General features: G+C 38.4%; 1 protein-coding gene across 9 annotated transcripts in view; it reads right to left on the bottom strand.

The window, feature by feature from the left end:
• The window catches only part of DMD (dystrophin), a 2,656,945-nt gene that overhangs the window by 1,388,142 nt on the left and 1,250,168 nt on the right, over positions 1-18,635 (bottom strand). For all 9 annotated transcript variants that reach the window (XM_027533579.1, XM_027533577.1, XM_027533571.1 and 6 more), the window contains one exon: positions 762-923. In XM_027533579.1, the coding sequence (XP_027389380.1) occupies positions 762-923 (162 nt within the window). The remainder of the gene's footprint in view (positions 1-761; positions 924-18,635) is intronic.

Below are 18,635 nucleotides of genomic sequence, written 5' to 3' on the forward strand. Positions count from 1 at the left end.
ACTCTAAAGACATTTATATAAGTAATACTTATGATATTTTACAAACAAGCAAATGTTATTTAAAAATAGAAATACAGCATTACCGTCCAAGTTGAAAATTAATATGAATATACCCTAAATTTACTCAGTATAAATTTGACTTGGATTTATTTTCATTACTATTTTAACTCTGATTCTAGAAAAATTAGTTTAATACATTTCATAATTCAGATTAAATAGTGCTGAATATATCATATGTGAGTATGAATATATCATATGTGAGTATGAGTATAGAGAATATTAGTATTAGTAATAAAATGTAAATTTATATCTCTAATTCCTTGTTATTAACTACTTATAATACATTAAATGTAGAATATAGGTTATATGAATTCTGATTCCAGGATAAGAAAGGCGAGTTGATAAGAAAATATTTGTGGCTGCATTTTTAATAGCACCACCAAAAATATTTTCTTTATAATTTACATTCCTATGGTTTCCCTCCAGCTAAAGTATAGATCAAAAATAGTAATAAATAGCAGACTTCAGTGTGATACTGCCCCAGTCTTTTAAGTGTCTATTTCAAGTTCCTCCATTGCATACATTCGAAAATAAATCTTAGAGTACTAATCTAGAGCTCTTTCCCCCCTTATCTCCAAACAGTCAAATCCATCGATCAAATAACACTCTGTGCAACTAGATGAATAAATTTTAAGTTAAAATTCACCACTGTCTTAGTCAGATAATAAAAACCAAAGAAGCTCATCCCAGGTTCTACTTGCCTGGGCTTCCTGAGGCATCTGAGCAGCGTCCACTTTGTCAGCGATATAAGCTGCCAACTGCTTGTCAATTGATGAGAGGGATTCCTGAATTAACTGTAAGGATTTTTCAATCTCCTGGGCAGACTGGATACTCTGTTCAAGCAACTTTTGCCTCCTCACAGCCTAAAGAAAGAAAGGAAAAAAAAAAAAAAAGAATCAGTCCAATGTTTACTGGTGATAGTTTTTCTGCATTCCAGCTGCAAACCAAAAGAAGATTCTAGATTCTCTCTCATCACCTTTTTGTAAGATAGATTTCGCAGCTTCCTGCCACTCATTCAGCTCTACTTAAAAAAAAAATGAAAATAAGAATAAGAAAAAAAGAGCATGCAAAACTACATCAGGAATCTCTGCAGGACAAAAATCACAGTATTATGTACATCAAGGAAAGAGGCTTGGAAAAACATTAGTGAAGTCATCTCCGTCGTTGCAATCTGTCGTTCTCAGGCCGAATGCTCCTCCTGATCTCATTATATAGTTCAAGAGATTTGGTTTACTTAGAATAGGGTCATCGTCATCACAATCCAATTCAAGATAGATAATCCACTTCCACCAGTGAGACACATATACAATCTGTTCAGAATCAGCTCCTTTTCAAAAAGGGAATTTTAGAGAAACATTTGGTTATGGATTTATTTTGAATACTATTTCAACCAACTATGCATGGTATTTTTTCCCTCCTCTTCCTTTCACAATTTGGATTAGGGAAATTGCTTGTGCAATTGGATTTGTGTTACTGCTAAAGTAGAACAAATAATAAGTAACCCTAATATAGCTGCAATTAATCTTGATTGTTACTATAAGTATGATTAGGATAATTTAACACTTTTTAAGTATAAATAGCATGTGGAACAGATTGCAGAGTCTCCCTTCAAGGATCTGTTCACCTTTAAAAGAGTAGTTATAAAAGAAATGGGACAGGTAACTTACTGAGAATTCCTTAAATTATGCATCATAATCAAGAATTTTTCCTTATTATACAATATGAAGGCATGATTATCTGATACAAAAGAACCATCCTTCCCAATGACCATGATCAAAGTTTTAAAAATAATCCTGCTTTTTTATATTACATACAGAATATTAGATATGACATAAAGAATATAAACGTTGGCTCTTTGAAAGATACTACAGATATCAATGTCCTTTAATGAAGCCAACTTGGAATATAGCATTACTCAAGTAAGAACAAAGCTAAAGGCATCTGGACCAAAGGAAAAGGAGCTGAAAGATGTGTGATGCTAAAGGAGCAAGGAAGGTCTTCTGGGTATTTCTACCTACACCATAAATCTTCAGGATTCTGTCTGAGGCTTTTCTTTCTTAACATTCTACCCATACCCTCAAATACAATTACACCTCATAAGCTCACAATTCTTAACTCTGTATCTCCAGTGCAGATTCCCCGCTTGTTCTCTACACTTGCATATGCATTCTCCTACTTGACATTTCCACCTGGGTATCCCACAGCCATCAAAACAACAACAGCACTAAATATGGATCCACTCTCGGACCTCCCCAACTTGCTTTTCCTCTTTCTGTGTATTCTTTTTTCCTGTCTCAGTGTTTTATAGTCATGGCCTTTATTAGCCATTATTTTGGATATTTCCTCTTCTTCTATTATATCCTTCACCATTTTGCAATTAATGAGCCCATCAGTCACCAATCCCTTCTTCTACCTTCTAGTATTTCTTGATTCCATCCTTTTCTCCCTCATTTCAACACCATTACCCTACTTGAGGTCATCAGCATGCATTTCTTGCCTCAAACATGGTTACAGGACTCTTGGCTGGTATCCTGCCATGATACTACTCATCTACGAAGCAGATACAGTATCTTATTTGTAAAGCAACGTAATAATTATCTCCTTCAATCATCCAGTGATTCCTTATTTTCCTTAGGATATAAGTGGTAGTTTTTAATACGGCTCAAAAGTTTTTTCATAGTCCCCGTGGTATCTTCTACTACTTGCAGAAGCTATAGAGATATGTTATGTTTTATTTCCAAGCATACACTCTATTCCTCTTTATACTTGGTTTTAAACATGCTATTGCATTTTCCTAGAACAATCCCATGACCAACTTCCTTTTCCTGAGTAAATTGTATTCGTCCTTTGAGTCCTACCTTGGAAATGTGGACATCTCTCTCTCCAGGTAGCTGACCCTAAAACCCTATGTTCTCTCTTGCCCTTTTATTTCTGTCTTAGCATGTATAACATCACATTGGAATTTCCCATTAACTGCCTCTACTGTAGACTATAAGCTCTAATGAGGTTAGAGATTATGGTTGTCTTGTCCATCGCTCAATATTTGTTCTGAGAAAAAAAGGCCAATAGTTTTATGATGGGATGAATGGTATTTGTGGAGAAAACAGAGAAAAGTTCAAGTAATCTAAGACCAAAACATTGGATTCACAGAAGAAATTGAAAAAAAAAAAAAAGTTCACCAACACTTGGAGATATATCTTTTGGAGAACAGATCTTTGTTACTTTTATTATTATTAAATGTGTCAGAATAGGATAGAGCATTATTTGGGGCAACTTTAATCTATTTCTATTAAAAAATACTTGACCAAAGTCAGTGACCAAGACCTTTTCCTGTATTCTGACTCAAATACAGTTATTTTTTCTTCAGGCAAAATTTCAACTAAAGTTGCCTCACATAATCATTCAGATAACTGTGCTCATGGCTATAATCAGAGCTCTCTGTATTACAGATGAGAATGTCTGTAGCCTTCTGAGAGCTACTCCTGAGAAATGAATCTCTAATGATAAAACTTCTCTATTGTGACAGGTGGCTGGAGAAACTTTCCAACCAGAGCAAGTTGCAATTGCCGACTCTGGCATTGTGTAAATCCAGTCCTTTATCTGGCTAAGGGAAAAAACAGCTTACTTTCCTGTGCACATCTGTAGAATACTAATATAACGGAATAGGATACAATATAGCATAATGTTAAATCACATATCTAGCCTCAAAATTATTTTTAGAAATCTAACTTTTTCTATTCATGAAATTCTACTGGTTGAAAGAAATGAAATGGCCTACAAGATGATGGCAGAGTTGATCTCAGGTGGTTTGTCTCTTTGCCTGGCCTGGCAGTCAATAAGAGAGAGTGATTCACAGAGATCCTTTGATTATCTCAGGGAGTGAAAAGACCTGATGTCAATCCAAGCCTGCAGAATTCTTTGAACTAGTCATGGCACAGGCAGTCTTCTATTTCTAAATATCTTGTTAGGCCAACCCTTATAGGAGGCCAGGCCTGGGAATTTTCAAGGATTCTCGGCACACTCAACCTGTGCTGTTTCAATGAATGGAACTGGGAGGACGCCCTAACCCATAATCATATTTTTGTTTTTGTTCCAGAATACTGCTCAACTGCTGTTTTAAAATGGTATTTCATGCCTTTTGCTACTCCACTCAGCCATAAGCAGAATCGTATAGCTAGGCAAAAACAGCAAATATGAGGGGTGTTAGAAAACCATTAAAAGACTGGCAATCAACAACAAAAACAGAAAAGTCAAAAATTGAATCCTAGTAATGGTTACCAAGAAAAGACATAGTGAAAACATGTTTAATTTGGTTTTCAGAGAAAATTCAAAGAAAACTAAATAAAACCAACATACATGAAAATAAAATATTCTTATTTCCCCCAAAGTGCTATGCAATATAAAATTAAGAGGTTAATGGTTTCTGTTGGCAATGCAAAGTTGTCTCCACAGTGAATTGATCGTCCCTCACATTCCTTTTCAAAATAACAGATTAACCCTTGTGCCCCAATATTCACTTCAATCAGAGTGTAGCATGCCTAAGAAACTGTGGAAGAATGCATTTTTCATTCTGAAGAATATATTTTTCATGAGAAATAAAAACTGAGAATTTGCACCAAAGCACATACATTTAAAATATGAATGTGCTGTGCTCAGTTGTGTCCAACTCTTTGCGGCCCCATGGACTGTAGCCTGCCAGGCTCCTCTGCTCATAGGATTCTTCAGGCAAGAATACTGGAGTGGGTTGCCATGCCCTCCTCCAGGGGATCTTCCCAACCCAGGGATCGAACCTAGATCTCCCACATTGCAGGTAGATTCTTTACTGTCTCAGACACAGGCTTTAAAACAGAGAAAATTTAGACAAGTTATCCCAGTGACTTTATACAAGTCATCATTCACTAAAGGAGGTACTATAATGGTTATACTATAATGGTTTTGAACTGTGGTATTGGAGAAGACTCTTGAGAGTCCCTTGGACTGCAAGGAGATCCAACCAGTCCATTCTGAAGGAGATCAGCCCTGGGATTTCTTTGGAAGGAATGATGCTAAAGCTGAAACTCCAGTACTTTGGCCACCTCATGCGAAGAGTTGACTCACTGGAAAAGACTCTGATGATGGGAGGGATTGGGGGCAGGAGGAGAAGGGGACGACAGAGGATGAGATGGCTGAATGGCATCACTGACTCAATGGATGTGAGTCTGAGTGAACTCCGGGAGTTGGTGATGGACAGGGAGGCCTGGCATGCTGCGATTCATGGGGTCGCAAAGAGTTGGACATGACTGAGCGACTGATCTGATCTGATAATGGTTAAGCTCATTGTAAAATATAATAAATTTTATTTCATTTAAGATGATAGATAAACTCAGGGTTGCAAATGAATTAGGAGTATGGGTGTTTTTCCCATTAAAATGAGACCTGAGGAAATGATCATAAAAATCTATTTATCTTATAGTTAAGCTTTCTGCTGCTGCTAAGTCGCTTCAGTCATGTCCGACTCTGTGTGACCCCATAGATGGCAGCCCACCAGGCTCCCCCGTCCCTGGGATTCTCTAGGCAAGAACATTGGAGTGGGTTGCCATTTCCTTCTCCAATGCATGAAAGTGAAAAGTGAAAGTGAAGTCACTGAGTCGTGTCCGACTCCTAGCGACCCCATGGACTGCAGCCTACCAGGCTCCTCCATCCATGGGATTTTCCAGGCAAGAGTACTGGAGTGAGGTGCCATTGACTTCTCCGGTTAAGCTTTCTAGCCAGCAGCAAATATCAAGCACGGAATATTTTGAAGAATGAAACTATACATATACTCTCTCACTAGGAGGAGACTGGAACCAAACTAGAAAAAAATCTAGTAGAATGCAACAATACAACAATGCAACGAAGAAAATCAAATCTACATTCTTGAGTTAAAGAATGTCAGAAAAGTGCTTTTGTCCAAAATTCCCCATCCTACTTTGACTGCAAATCCCTTCTGGGTGACATACTTCACAAATTTTTATATACATATATATGTATATGTGTGTGTGTGTGTATATATGTATATATATATATATATATAAACAAAAATCACTAAAATACATAGTCCTGAGAATGGTAATTCACAATAGCGCACTAGATAATTTAAGGTCATAAAAATAACTTTTTCCCAATATCTGTGGGATCTACGAATGGGAATGGGAGAAACTGTCAGTATTTTGCTTTTTTTGAAAGAAAAGTGGGGAAATAGGATTTTGATGCCTGTATATGATTGTGGGAAACCCACTCTTGAAGGAGGTTTTCATGAGGAAAACCTTGTGCTGGGTACCAGAGTAAAAGGGATCTTATGAACAGGCAGCATGAGTGTGGAAAAGATGTACTTTGAATTCTTGGCATCTTTCATGAACTTTTGTTTCTTTCCAATGATGTACTAAATATTCCTTGGTTGCCTACTATCTGCCAGGCATCAGAGAGCTCTCAGTTATTCTTTTTAAACTACTCAACAGATTCAGGCTTAACATTGAAAACTTGACCCTTTCAAGTGGGCTAGGATGCTGAAAGATATCTGGCTTCTCAGAAGTTTGGAGTAGGGATCTCCAAAAGAATTATAGGTTCTCGCCTGTTCTGGTTCAATTCGCAAAGAAAACATCAGACTCTTAGTTCAGACAAATTAATAGATATATTTCTAGTAAATAAAGAAAGAAGAATAGATGTCAGATGGCTGATTTTACCAAAAAAATATAGCATGGTTTATGATCATCATGCAGTAAATGATAAACTTATTCATTTTACTTATTTTTTTACTCTTATACTTATCAATTGGAGAAGGCAATGACACCCTACTCCAGTACTCTTGCCTGGAAAATCCCATAAGAGGAGCCTGGTAGGCTGCAGTCCATGGGGTCGCAAAGAGTCAGACACGACTGAGCAACTTCACTTTCACTTTTCACTTTATGCATTGGAGAAGGAAATGGCAACCCACTCCAGCGTTCTTGCCTGGAGAATCCCAGGGATGGGGGAGCCTGGTGGGTTGCCATTTATGGGGTCGCACAGAGTCGGACACGACTGAAGCGACTTAGCAGCAAACTTATCAATGAGAGCTGGATGTGCCAAACATTTGATTTTCAGCATTTTGTTTTCCCTAAGTAGTGAAACATTTTAGCCAATGTTAAAGCTAAACCTCATTTCTCTGAATGATGTTTGTAGCAGAGGAACTAAACCCAAAACAAACATCTATGTCCCAAATTCTGATGCAAATAAAGGAAAGCAATCCTTGAAGTTTCGGCTTGAGGGAGAGCATTAATTGCCACCTTGAATGGTGCTACCTTGGCCAGTGTAAAACAATAGGGATTAACTAAAGAGATGTGCTAAAATCAAATCCTAAACTCCTGGCTCTTCGGGAATTAATGTGGAGACCCAAGAGGGCACTAATCTACATTATTTAGCAGCTGCACCACACTGCACAGACTGTCCTGATCAAGTTCTAGCTTCTGGAGTTTCAACTTCAATAGGCCTGGTAATTAATGCAACTGCTTCCTTGTCATCTATGAAGAGGTTGTAATGTGTTCAAATGCCAAGTAGTCATACTCAGTCTGTCATATTTGGAGCAACAGGGATGGACCTAGGGATGACCCAAGTAAGTCAGAAAGACAAATATTAAGATATCACTTACACGTGGAATCTAAAATATGACACAAATGAATCTATTTATAAAACAGAAACAGACTCACAGACATAGAAAACTTATGGTTATGAAAAGAGAAAGAGGGAGGGACAAACTAGGAGTTTGGGATTAGCAGACGCGAACTACTATATATAAAATATATAAACAACATGGTCCTACTGTAACTATATTCAACATCCTGGAACTATACTCAATATCCTTTAACAAACCAGAATGTAGAAGAATATGTACGTGTGTGTGCGTGTCACTTTGCTGTCCACTAGAAACTAACACACCATTGTAAATCAACTGTACTTAATTAGAAACAAAATATTCAATTTTACATTGTTGTGTTTGAGAGCAATTTTGATTAGCTGTTTCCTCATGTCCTGACTCTGATTTAACTTGAGTTCTTCTGAAGCTGTGCTGTTACATCATGAACACAGTGGCCTCTGTTATTTCACATTTTTGGCTACTGCCTTCAATTGAAAACAGTAAGTGCTAAGTTTATCTCATTCTAAGAGATGGGAATAAGATTTACCTCAAAAGGGTTCACAAAAGAGGTCAAAAATTGACATTTCCTTCATTACTCCACCAATCTCATGTATTCTAAAGTTGTCTGAAAATTTAGGAAAGAATCAGAGTCACATTGAATCCATGGCCCAGGAGGAGAGTGTGATGGCTCCTGTTTACTCCTCAGGGAGACAAAAACACTGGTACTTCACCCCTCTGCCCCAAACAAATGAGGGTAGCTCCAAGCCCACCATTTATAGAGCCTGGGAGCACAAAGCAGATGGGATGGCTTCTACCTACCAACTTGTGCTGTGCTTAAGTAGCTGAATGCTTTTTGTTTGCTTCCTGTGACTACTGAGGTGTTAAAAACTGATCTGAAATGGTGACATAGTAAAGAGAGGAGGCATCTTGTACTTCCCAATGCTTGGTGTGGCAAAAGCATTTTTGTAGGTCAAGTGGAAACCGAAGGAGGCAGCTATGGTTTAGCTGTCTAACAGGAGCATTGCGTATGGAGCACGAGTACTCTAGGATGAGATGCCTGAAGACATGTTTACACAGTGTACTTTTTCTAGTTAAAGAAATGGGAAGACAGAAGACCTCCTGTAAGACCTCTTAAGAGCCCCCACTTGTACCCCAAAGAAAGCAAGCGTTTGTGTCCTTATTACATATAACACATGAGCACCATAAGATGCTACTTAAGAGGAGATATATACCCACTTTCTTTCTTTCCTACTTCTCAGGCCAGTGGAGAATAATGTCACCCAGATGGGGTAAGGGAAGCTGGTGAAACTGATCATTCTTCCCTGCCAGGGCACATCACTTCAGCATGGTTTAAACTGGCACTGCAAACAGAACATTAAATATGAGACTGAAATTTTAAGCTGAACTAAACTTAATTTAACCTTATTTTTTCATATCCTAGAGACCAAATAGCAATTGAATCTATTCAGATGCCACTAAGAAAAATGAATCAGCCATCTGCTTGAAGCAAAACCATTCCATGTTTGTGTTCTATCTGGTTCAAACTATGCAGCAAACTACTGACACCGTCCATAAATTCAGCACTTGATAAACTGAGATAGAGGCAGAGGGAAAAGACGACTATGAGGGACAGTGAGAATGTGGCTTAGGGCAGGACAGGAAATGGTTTACAGACGACATGGAGACACCAATAATGAAGGGCCTAGGAACTCTATTTGAAACACTGAGAAGTATAGTGATACAGCATAATTAGAAGACTTATAAAGACATGTAAGGCTTTTTTTTTTTTTACTTTAATAAATTTGTTTTATTTTTTTTCTTTTTTTTCTTTTATTTTTAAACTTTACATAATTGTATTAGTTTTGCCAAATATCAAAATGAATCCGCCACAGGTATACACGTGTTCCCCATCCTGAACCCTCCTCCCTCCTCCCTCCCCATACCATCCCTCTGGGTTGTCCCAGTGCACTAGCCCCAAGCATCCAGTATCGTGCATCGAGGCTTTGTCTTATACAACAGTTAGCAAACGACACGTGTTCTGAATTCATCTACTGATGTTCCAGTTGTGGACCACTGCTACTACCAAATGCAACACTTGGCAGGAGAACATCGTCAAAGAAGTTCAAAGGTGGGGAATACCCTGGATCTTACTGTACACTTGGACTTCTTTGGGATTGAGGATAGCTGATCATTTCATTACTTGTCATTCAAAAGGTCCATCTAGTCAAAGCTATGGTTTTTCCAGTAGTCATGTATGAATGTGAGAGTTGGGCCATAAAGAAAGCTGAGCACCAAAGAATTGATGCTTTTGAACTGTGGTGTTGGAGAAGACTCTTGAGAGTCCCTTGGACTGCAAGGAGATCCAACCAGTCCCTCCCAAAGGAAATCAGTCCTGGATATTCATTGGAAGGACTGATGCTGAAGCAGAAACTCCAATACTTTGGCCATCTGAGGTGAAGAACTGACTCACTTGAAAAGACCCTCATGCTGGGAAAGATTGAAGGCAAGAGAAGGGGACGACAGAGGATGAGATGGTTGGATGGCATCACCAACTCAACGGACATGAGTTTGAGTAAACTCCAGGAGTTGGCGATGGACAGGGAGGCCTGGTGTGCTGCAGTCCATGGGGTCGCAAAGAGTTGGACACGATTGAGCCACTGAACTGAACTGATGGTAGAAGAAAAATGACTGGTCCCCAACAAGTTGAATATAACATTTCTAGATGGTTATGTCTGCTTTTAGCAGGCTGAGGTATATTTTTCAAGAAGAATCAAGCTACTATTTTGCAAAAGGAACTAAATGGAGATAAAGAGAAAAGCAGAGGGAGAAGATAATTTATAGCAGGGAGAGAATTTACAATTGCTTAAATCCCAGTAACCATCAAAAGCTTCACTTTGTTGCTTTTCCTTGTTTTCAAATTAGTCTGTCCTACTTTTCCCTAAGGAAACAAGTGCCTACACAGTGTTCCTTGGACAAGAGAGCTCAAATAAATAAAAACTGTTGCTTTAACCCACTGTAACTCATAAAGGGTTCTGACATAACTGCTTCTTGTAGCATATTTGTTAATGTGTTTGATAGGCATATAGGTTATAGTAACACAGATGTGCTCATGTGTTTGTATACAATGTCTTTAAAAATAAAAGAATATTACATTATTTACAAGGGCCTTCTTGATTTATTTTTGCTAATTTCACTTTGTTTAAACTCATTGGACAGAAAAACTCTTAAACCCAAGTGCATGGAGCTAGCTCCTTGTAATTTCCTTTACAGAAAAAGATTATAAACATTAAAACCATTGGTGTGATGGTTAACTGGAACTTCATCTGTTTTAGGTCTTTGCAGGTCACTTAAGTTCTTCTGTGACCTCTGAGGGAAGTATACTTGAAAGTAATGTTTGGGAATCACTTTATCAATGGAACTTGACATCAGATAGCCATGACTTTCAAGTAAAGCATTGATAGAATGGTCAATGAGCTGTACAGTAATATATCTAAAGACATTTCTGGATTTTTGCTGCATCCATTCATCTTCATAGGTAGACAAATGAAATTGGTCTTCTGCCCTGACAAGAACAAACTAATGTATTATTTCAGCTTCAAAAAGAAAGTGATGGAAGTATAATACAGTAAATCTCATAGGCATCTACAGAGTTCTTCTAATCCCAGTCTTTTCAAGATAACTTCAGAAGCTCCCTGGTCAGTAAAGTTTCTCTGGACCAATGACGAGGTGCTCTTGGATTGTACATATACTTATAATATCATTCTCAACCTTAGGCAATTAATAAATATAATTGATATTGCAAAAAAAAACCCCTAAATATCATAGAAAATTTCTCCTGATATGGAATGGACAGAATCAGAGTCTACAGATTAGTTGGGTGAGGATTAAGACCACAAGTTTAAGTAACACAGAGAGAGTGTGTATAAGAATAAAAATCCCAAACTTGCGGTAAAATCAAGTTATAGAACAAAACAATGAGTGGAGATCAGAAACAAAAGTAGGAATGGAGCCACTACAAAACTTAGTTGATTTCTGGCAACTGCTTCTGCTGCTGGCCCAAAAAGCTACAAATGCAGTGACTCTTCCGTATTGCACATATAAGGTGCAGGGAGGCAAGGAGTCCCAAGTAGAAAACCTGTAGGTTGTGCTTGCAAGCTGAAGTGGAGAGGTAATTACCCCAGTGGAGAAAGCCTCTAGAGAGCCAGAGTCTATTGAGACCATTTCATACAGACTGAAAATTGTGTCAACTTTTTATTGGCCTGTAAACGAACTGGCTGTGATGGCCCTTGGACACAGTCACGTGACAGCAGCCTCAGCATGGGAGATATCTTGAAGGTAGTCAAAATCTCCACTCAGGAATTCAGACTCTCAGGTTAAAGCCTACACACAGTGTTTCTGGTCTCTGGGACTTCAATTGATGTGTGGGAAATTGGTCCATCACAGTCTTGTCTACAGAGTGACTAAGGATGGCTATAAGGTTTGGCTATTAATAAAACAGTTTTCAGCCTTCGGGCAGGTAGTCTCAAATAGAGCTTCAATAACCACAATGGTGCTTTTCTGATATAACTTAGTGATCTCTGTTGGATCTCTTTTACTGTGATGCAGGGCCATCACTGGAGGAGAAATGGCAATCCACTCCAGTATTCTTGTCTGGAGAATTCCATGGACAGAGGAACCTGGTGGGCTACAGTCCATCGGGTTGCAAAGAGTTGGATGTGACTGAGCAACTAACACACACACGCACAGGCCCATCATAGTCAGGAGCCAGTGTTCAGCTTCCCTTGAGACAAAATGCTCTCAACCCTGTTGACCTCTAAGGTCAATCACCAGTGGGGTTAAAATTCTTCTCCAACTGGTGCCAACCAGATGTGGCATCTACAAAACTTGAAAAATATCTCTGTCTCATGGGATGTCTGTGATGACTGATTCTTTTTCATCCTCTCCATATACATGAAGATGAACAATATTTATCACAAACAATTTGATCACAGATACTTCAGATGATCACCATGGTTCTAGAGAATTTGAAGGGGGAGACAGAGTGTGTTTATGGCTACCTGCCACCCTACTTATCCACACAATACTGAAAAACGCCTCATGTATAGCTCAGTAAACAGTTGTACTATTGTGCTGGAAGGTTACTCTGAGGCTTTCAGATCTTTTGTTCTTCAAGTAGATAAGATAGAAAAGGCTGCACATTTGTAGCAAGGGACTCCTGCCGGGTCTCTGGCTCTGATATGATTCATTTGGCTGGGTCGTGCACCTTAAACAGCAGGAACAAGATGCAGAAAACAGCTGCTTTTGCTTTTACCTGCCAAATATGCTGGAAACTTATTGAGCGGTAGGCTGGGAGTACAGAAAGAAGACTCGGGTGTGCTGATATGGGCATGGGGAAGAGATAAATACTGGCAAAGTGGTCTATTACACTCAATTCCCTGTTAGAGACCAGGGTCGTCTGTCACTGAGTGCTCTTATGGGATACTAAGCCAGATGAAAAAGACACAAACTGTTTCCCAGCTTCCTCCTCTATCTCCTCCCCTCAGTGGCATTTCCTCATCATCTGTAGGTGAAATCTATTGTGCTGAAGTTGTGTGGGGTGAGAGAGGAGAGACCGGCTCTCAGGTGGTAGGATCTCATTTGGAGGGTTGCTGTATTTGTCTTAAGTCAGATATAGCTGAAAATTTAGTTACAGAACATAGTTACCACAGCCATGGAGAAGGGCCTTGTGCTGTCATACTCAGTTGCGTTCGACTCTTTGTGACATCATGGACTGTAATGTACCAGGCTCCTCTGTCCATGAGATTCTCCAGGCAAGAATACCGGACTGGGTTGCCATTTCCTTCTCCAGGGGATCTTCCTGACCCAGGGATTGAACCCTCTAACCTGTGTTTCCTGTGGCTCCTGCACCAGAAGGTGGATTCTTTTCCAATGGGCCACCTGGTAAACCCCTTCAGAAGGGCTTACTGCCTTTCAAGCTGGTCCCACAGGGAATGTCTGTTCTATCTAGAATGTGGTTTAGGAAGGGAAGAGAGACAGCATATTGGGGAATATATCAATGTGTTTTCTATACTGTCAGAAGTTTGGCATGTTTTCCTAGAAAGAGAGCATTCTACTCCAGCAGAGAACTATGGCCTTGAAGGAGAACCACTTTGATCCCTGCTTGCTTTAATTGTTCAGGAAATGAAAATGAATATCATCTCTGGAATAAAGAGATCACTCAGCTCTGAGTAGTGGATGAATAGGATAAAGTTAATGGTCCACATTGGGAATGATTCTGAGACATAGGGCCCATTAGCAAAGCGGACTGCCTTGAAACAATTCATGTTCAGCTAAAGGTCAGGACCAGAGTTCCAAATCTGAATAATCATCAGAACCTACAGGAACTTTTCAACATATAGTTCTGAGGCTCCATCAAATTCTACTAAATCAGAAATTCAAAGGGAGTCAGAGGGAATATGTATAGACTAAAGTTCCTATAACCCTTCCATCTGTGTGATTTTGATGACTAGCCAGATTTAAAAAGAATTATCATCAGTGAAATTTGAAAGAAGAGATGTCTTAAGTAAGAATTAAATAATAATAGAGAAATGCAATTAACTGGGCTCACAACAAAGACAAGGGATGGACAGAGTACTATTAGCCAGATCTCAACCCAGATCCAAAAACAACATGAGTGTGGTAAGGCAGAAGCGATAAAGCACTTCTTGAATTTTATGCAATACTTTCAATGGAAACTTCATAATGAATATGTATATTCAATGACTTAAAATGTATTCATGAATTTGTCAAATATTTTGATTCATCATTCCATATATAGACTTCTCTAAGATACTACATTACAATGCAAAGAGAATGTCTTTACTGTTCCTTCTCCCATTTCTTTCTTCAAAAAAATTAAAGCAATTTTTTTACTAGTACTGGATAATTTTACTGCAGATTTGCTTGAATATTAAAGAACAGTTTTGAACATTCAATTTTAAGAATCTATGGAGTGGCTTTACAAGAAAATCAGTTTAAAAATAATCTACAGTGGAAAAGTAAGATGGACGAGATGAATTTTTACCTTGAGAATCATATTTTGTGTTATAGGAATTAAATATTAGTTGTAAGTTATGATGGACAGAAGTAAAAGTTATACACAAATCACTTAAAAAAAAAGAGAGAGAGAAACCAGAATTTCAATTAAAATGCACACAGATAACAAAACTAAAAGTAAAACTTCTATCCAAAAATTCATTTCTAAAATGATACTTACCAAACTATGCTTATTTAATCTTTACAAGTGATTAGTTTTTAGGTCTTAATGTCAGATGTTTTTCATTTATATATTAACTTTGTCTTTTGCTATTCTAACTTTAGAGGAAGGAGTTCAACCACTAAATTATAAGAAATGTAAAGACAAGAAACTCCTAAATAAATATTTGTATTCACCCTCAGTTATAAAGATTTTAATGCTCTCCCCAAGCAAAAATAATTTGTGTAGTGTGAATATATAATACATATCAATTTGACACTAAAATGAATGTAAGTATAAATATGTTTAAATATATACATATATAAATATAATACAACTATACATGTGTATGTACATTGGTATATCCCTTTGTGTCTAGAACAAAAATGTTAACATGCTGTATTTGGTATACACACAGAGAAGGAAAATTTAATGACTATCTTATAAAAACATTTCAGAAATGTCAATGCAGATGACCCAGGAAACACTATTTACTGGTAGATCAGATGGTAAAGAATCTGCCTGCAATGCAGGAGATCTGGGCTTGATCCCTGGGTTAGGAAGATCTCCTGGAGAAGGAAATGGTAACCACTCTAGCATTCTTGCCTGGAGAATTCCAAGAACAGAGGAGCCTGGCAGGCTACAATCCATGGGGTCACAAAGAGTCGGACACGACTGAGCAACTAACACACACACAGGGTAAATTATAAAGACATTGATGGGATTACTAATTATAAAATAAAAAATAAATATCCATGATGCTTGATGATTAAAATAAGAATGGAACACATTTATCATTGACCTTTATATAATATTTCAGTTTTTGTATCTAAAAATAGAGGGTAATTAAACTCAAAATGGACATCAACAGATGGTCAACACCAAAATCAGATTGATTATATTCTTTGCAGCCAAAGATGGAGAAGCTCTATACAGTCAGCAAAAACAAGACTGGGAGCTGACTGTGGCTCAGATCATGAACTCTCTATTGCCAAATTCAGACTTAAATTGAAGAAAGTGGGGAAAACCACTAGACCATTCAGGTATGATCTAAATCAAATCCCTTATGATTATACAGTGGAAGTGAGAAATACATTTAAGGGACTAGATATGATAGACAGAGTGCCTGATGAATTATGGACAGAGATTCGTGACATTGTACAGGAGACAGGGATCAAGACCATGCTCATGGAAAAGAAATGCAAGAAAGCAAAATGGCTGTCTGAAGAGGCATTACAAATAGCTGTGAAAAGAAGAGAGTGAAAACCAAAGGAGAAAAGGAAAGATATATAGGCATCTGAATGCAGAGTTCCAAAGAATAGCACGGAGAGATAAGAAAGCCTTCCTCAGCAATCAATGCAAAGAAAGAGAGGAAAACAACAGAATGGGAAAGACTAGAGATCTCTTCAAGAAAATTAGAGATACCAAGGGAACATATCATGCAAAGATGGGCTCAGTAAAGGACAGGAATGGTATGGATCTAACAGAAGCAGATGATATTAAGAAGACGTGGCAAGACTACACAGAAGAACTGTACAAAAGATCTTCACAACCCAGATAATCATCATGGTGTGATCACTCACCTAGAGCCAGACATCCTGGAATGGGAAGCCAAGTGGGCCTTAGAAAGCATCAGTATGAACAAAGCTAGTGGAGGTGATGGAATTCCAGTTGAACTATTTCAAATCCTGAAGGATGATGCTGTGAAAGTGCTGCACTCAATATGCCAGCAAATTTGGAAAACTCAGCAGTGGCTACAGGACTGGAAAAGGTCAGTATTCATTCCAATCCCAAAGAAAGGCAATGCCAAAGAATGCTCAAACTACCGCACAATTGCACTCATCTCACACGCTAGGAAAGTAATGCTCAAAATTCTCCAAGCCAGGCTTCAGCAATACGTGAACCATGAACTTCCCGATGTTCAAGCTGGTTTTAGAAAAGGCAGAGGAACCAGAGATCAAATTGCCAACATCCACTGGATCATGGAAAAAGCAAGAGAGTTCCAGAAAAACATCTATTTCTGCTTTATTGACTATGCCAAAGCCTTTGACTGTGTGGATCACAATAAACTGTGGAACACTCTGAAACAGATGGGAATACCAGACCACCTGACCTGCCTCTTGAGAAACCTGTATACAGGTCAAGAAGCAACAGTTAGAACTGGACATGGAACAACAGACTGGTTCCAAATAGGAAAAGGAGTACATCAAGGCTGTATATTGTCACCCTGCTTATTTAACTTATATGCAGAGTACATCATGAGAAATGCTGGGCTGGAAGAAGCACAAGCTGGAATCAAGATTTTGAAGGAGAAATATCAATAACCTCAGATATGCAGATGACACCACCCTTATGGCAGAAAGTGAAGAGGAACTAAAAAGCCTCTTGATGAAAGTGAAAGGAGAGTGAAAAAGTTGGCTTAAAGCTCAACATTCAGAAAACCAAGATCGTGGCATCTGGTTCCATCACTTCATGGGAAATAGATGGGGAAACAGTGGAAACAGTGTCAGACTTTATTTTTCTGGGCTCCAAAATCACTGCAGATGGTGACTGCAGCCATGAAATTAAAAGACGCTTACTCCTTGGAAGGAAAGTTATGACCAACCTAGATAGCATATTCAAAAGCAGAGACATTACTTTGCCAACAAAGGTCCATCTAGTCAAGGCTATGGTTTTTCCAGTGGTCATGTTTGGATGTGAGAGTTGGACTGTGAAGAAAGCTGAGCACCAAAGAACTGATGTTTTTGAACTGTGGTATTGGAGAAGACTCTTGAGAGTCCCTTGGACTGCAAGGAGATCCAACCAGTCCATCCTAAAGGAAATCAGTCCTGGGTGTTCATTGGAAGGACTGATGCTGAAGCTGAAATTCCAGTACTTTGGCCACCTCATGTGAAGAGTTGATTTATTGGAAAAGACCTTGATACTGGGAGGGGTTGGGGGCAGGAGGAGAATGTGGTAACAGAGGATGAGATGGCTGGATGGCATCACCAACTCGATGGACGTGAGTTTGAGTGAACTCCGGGAGCTGGTGATGGACAGGGAGGCCTGGTGTGCTGCGATTCATGGGGTCGCAAAGTGTCAGACATGACTGAGTGACTGAACTGAACTGAAACTCAGAATACAAGATGAATTTTAAAATATTACACTTAAGGATCAAACTAACTCACGTAGCTGATGGCAAGGAAATAAAGATCATCTTTCAGGTTAACAAAAGCATATACAGCAAGAGAGGATTGAGAAGTGGAAAGAAATATGTGACAGAGATTGATAGGTACATACTTCCAGCTGCAAAATAAATGAATCATTGGTATGAAATGTATAGTGTAGGGAACATAGTCAATAACTATGGAGACAAATCATAATTAGACTTATCACAGGGATCATTTTGAAATGTATATATTGAGAGTTTGGGATTAGCAGATGCAATTATATATAAGATGCATAAATAAGAAGGTCCTATTGTATAGCACAAGAAACTATATTCAATATCCTGTAATAAACCATAATGGAAAATAATACATATAAATGGATAACTGAGTCACTACGCTGTACAGTAGAAATTGAACGAATTGTAAATCAACTATACTTCAATACATTTTTAAAGTTATAAAAATCCCTACACAAGAAAATAAATATATAGAAATACTCAATCACTGTGCTGTGTAACAGGAACTAAGACGGTGCTGTAGGTCAATATTACTTCACAAACGAAGA

Source organism: Bos indicus x Bos taurus, chromosome X (genome assembly GCF_003369695.1).
Source record: "Bos indicus x Bos taurus breed Angus x Brahman F1 hybrid chromosome X, Bos_hybrid_MaternalHap_v2.0, whole genome shotgun sequence".
Taxonomy (NCBI): Eukaryota; Metazoa; Chordata; class Mammalia; order Artiodactyla; family Bovidae; genus Bos; species Bos indicus x Bos taurus.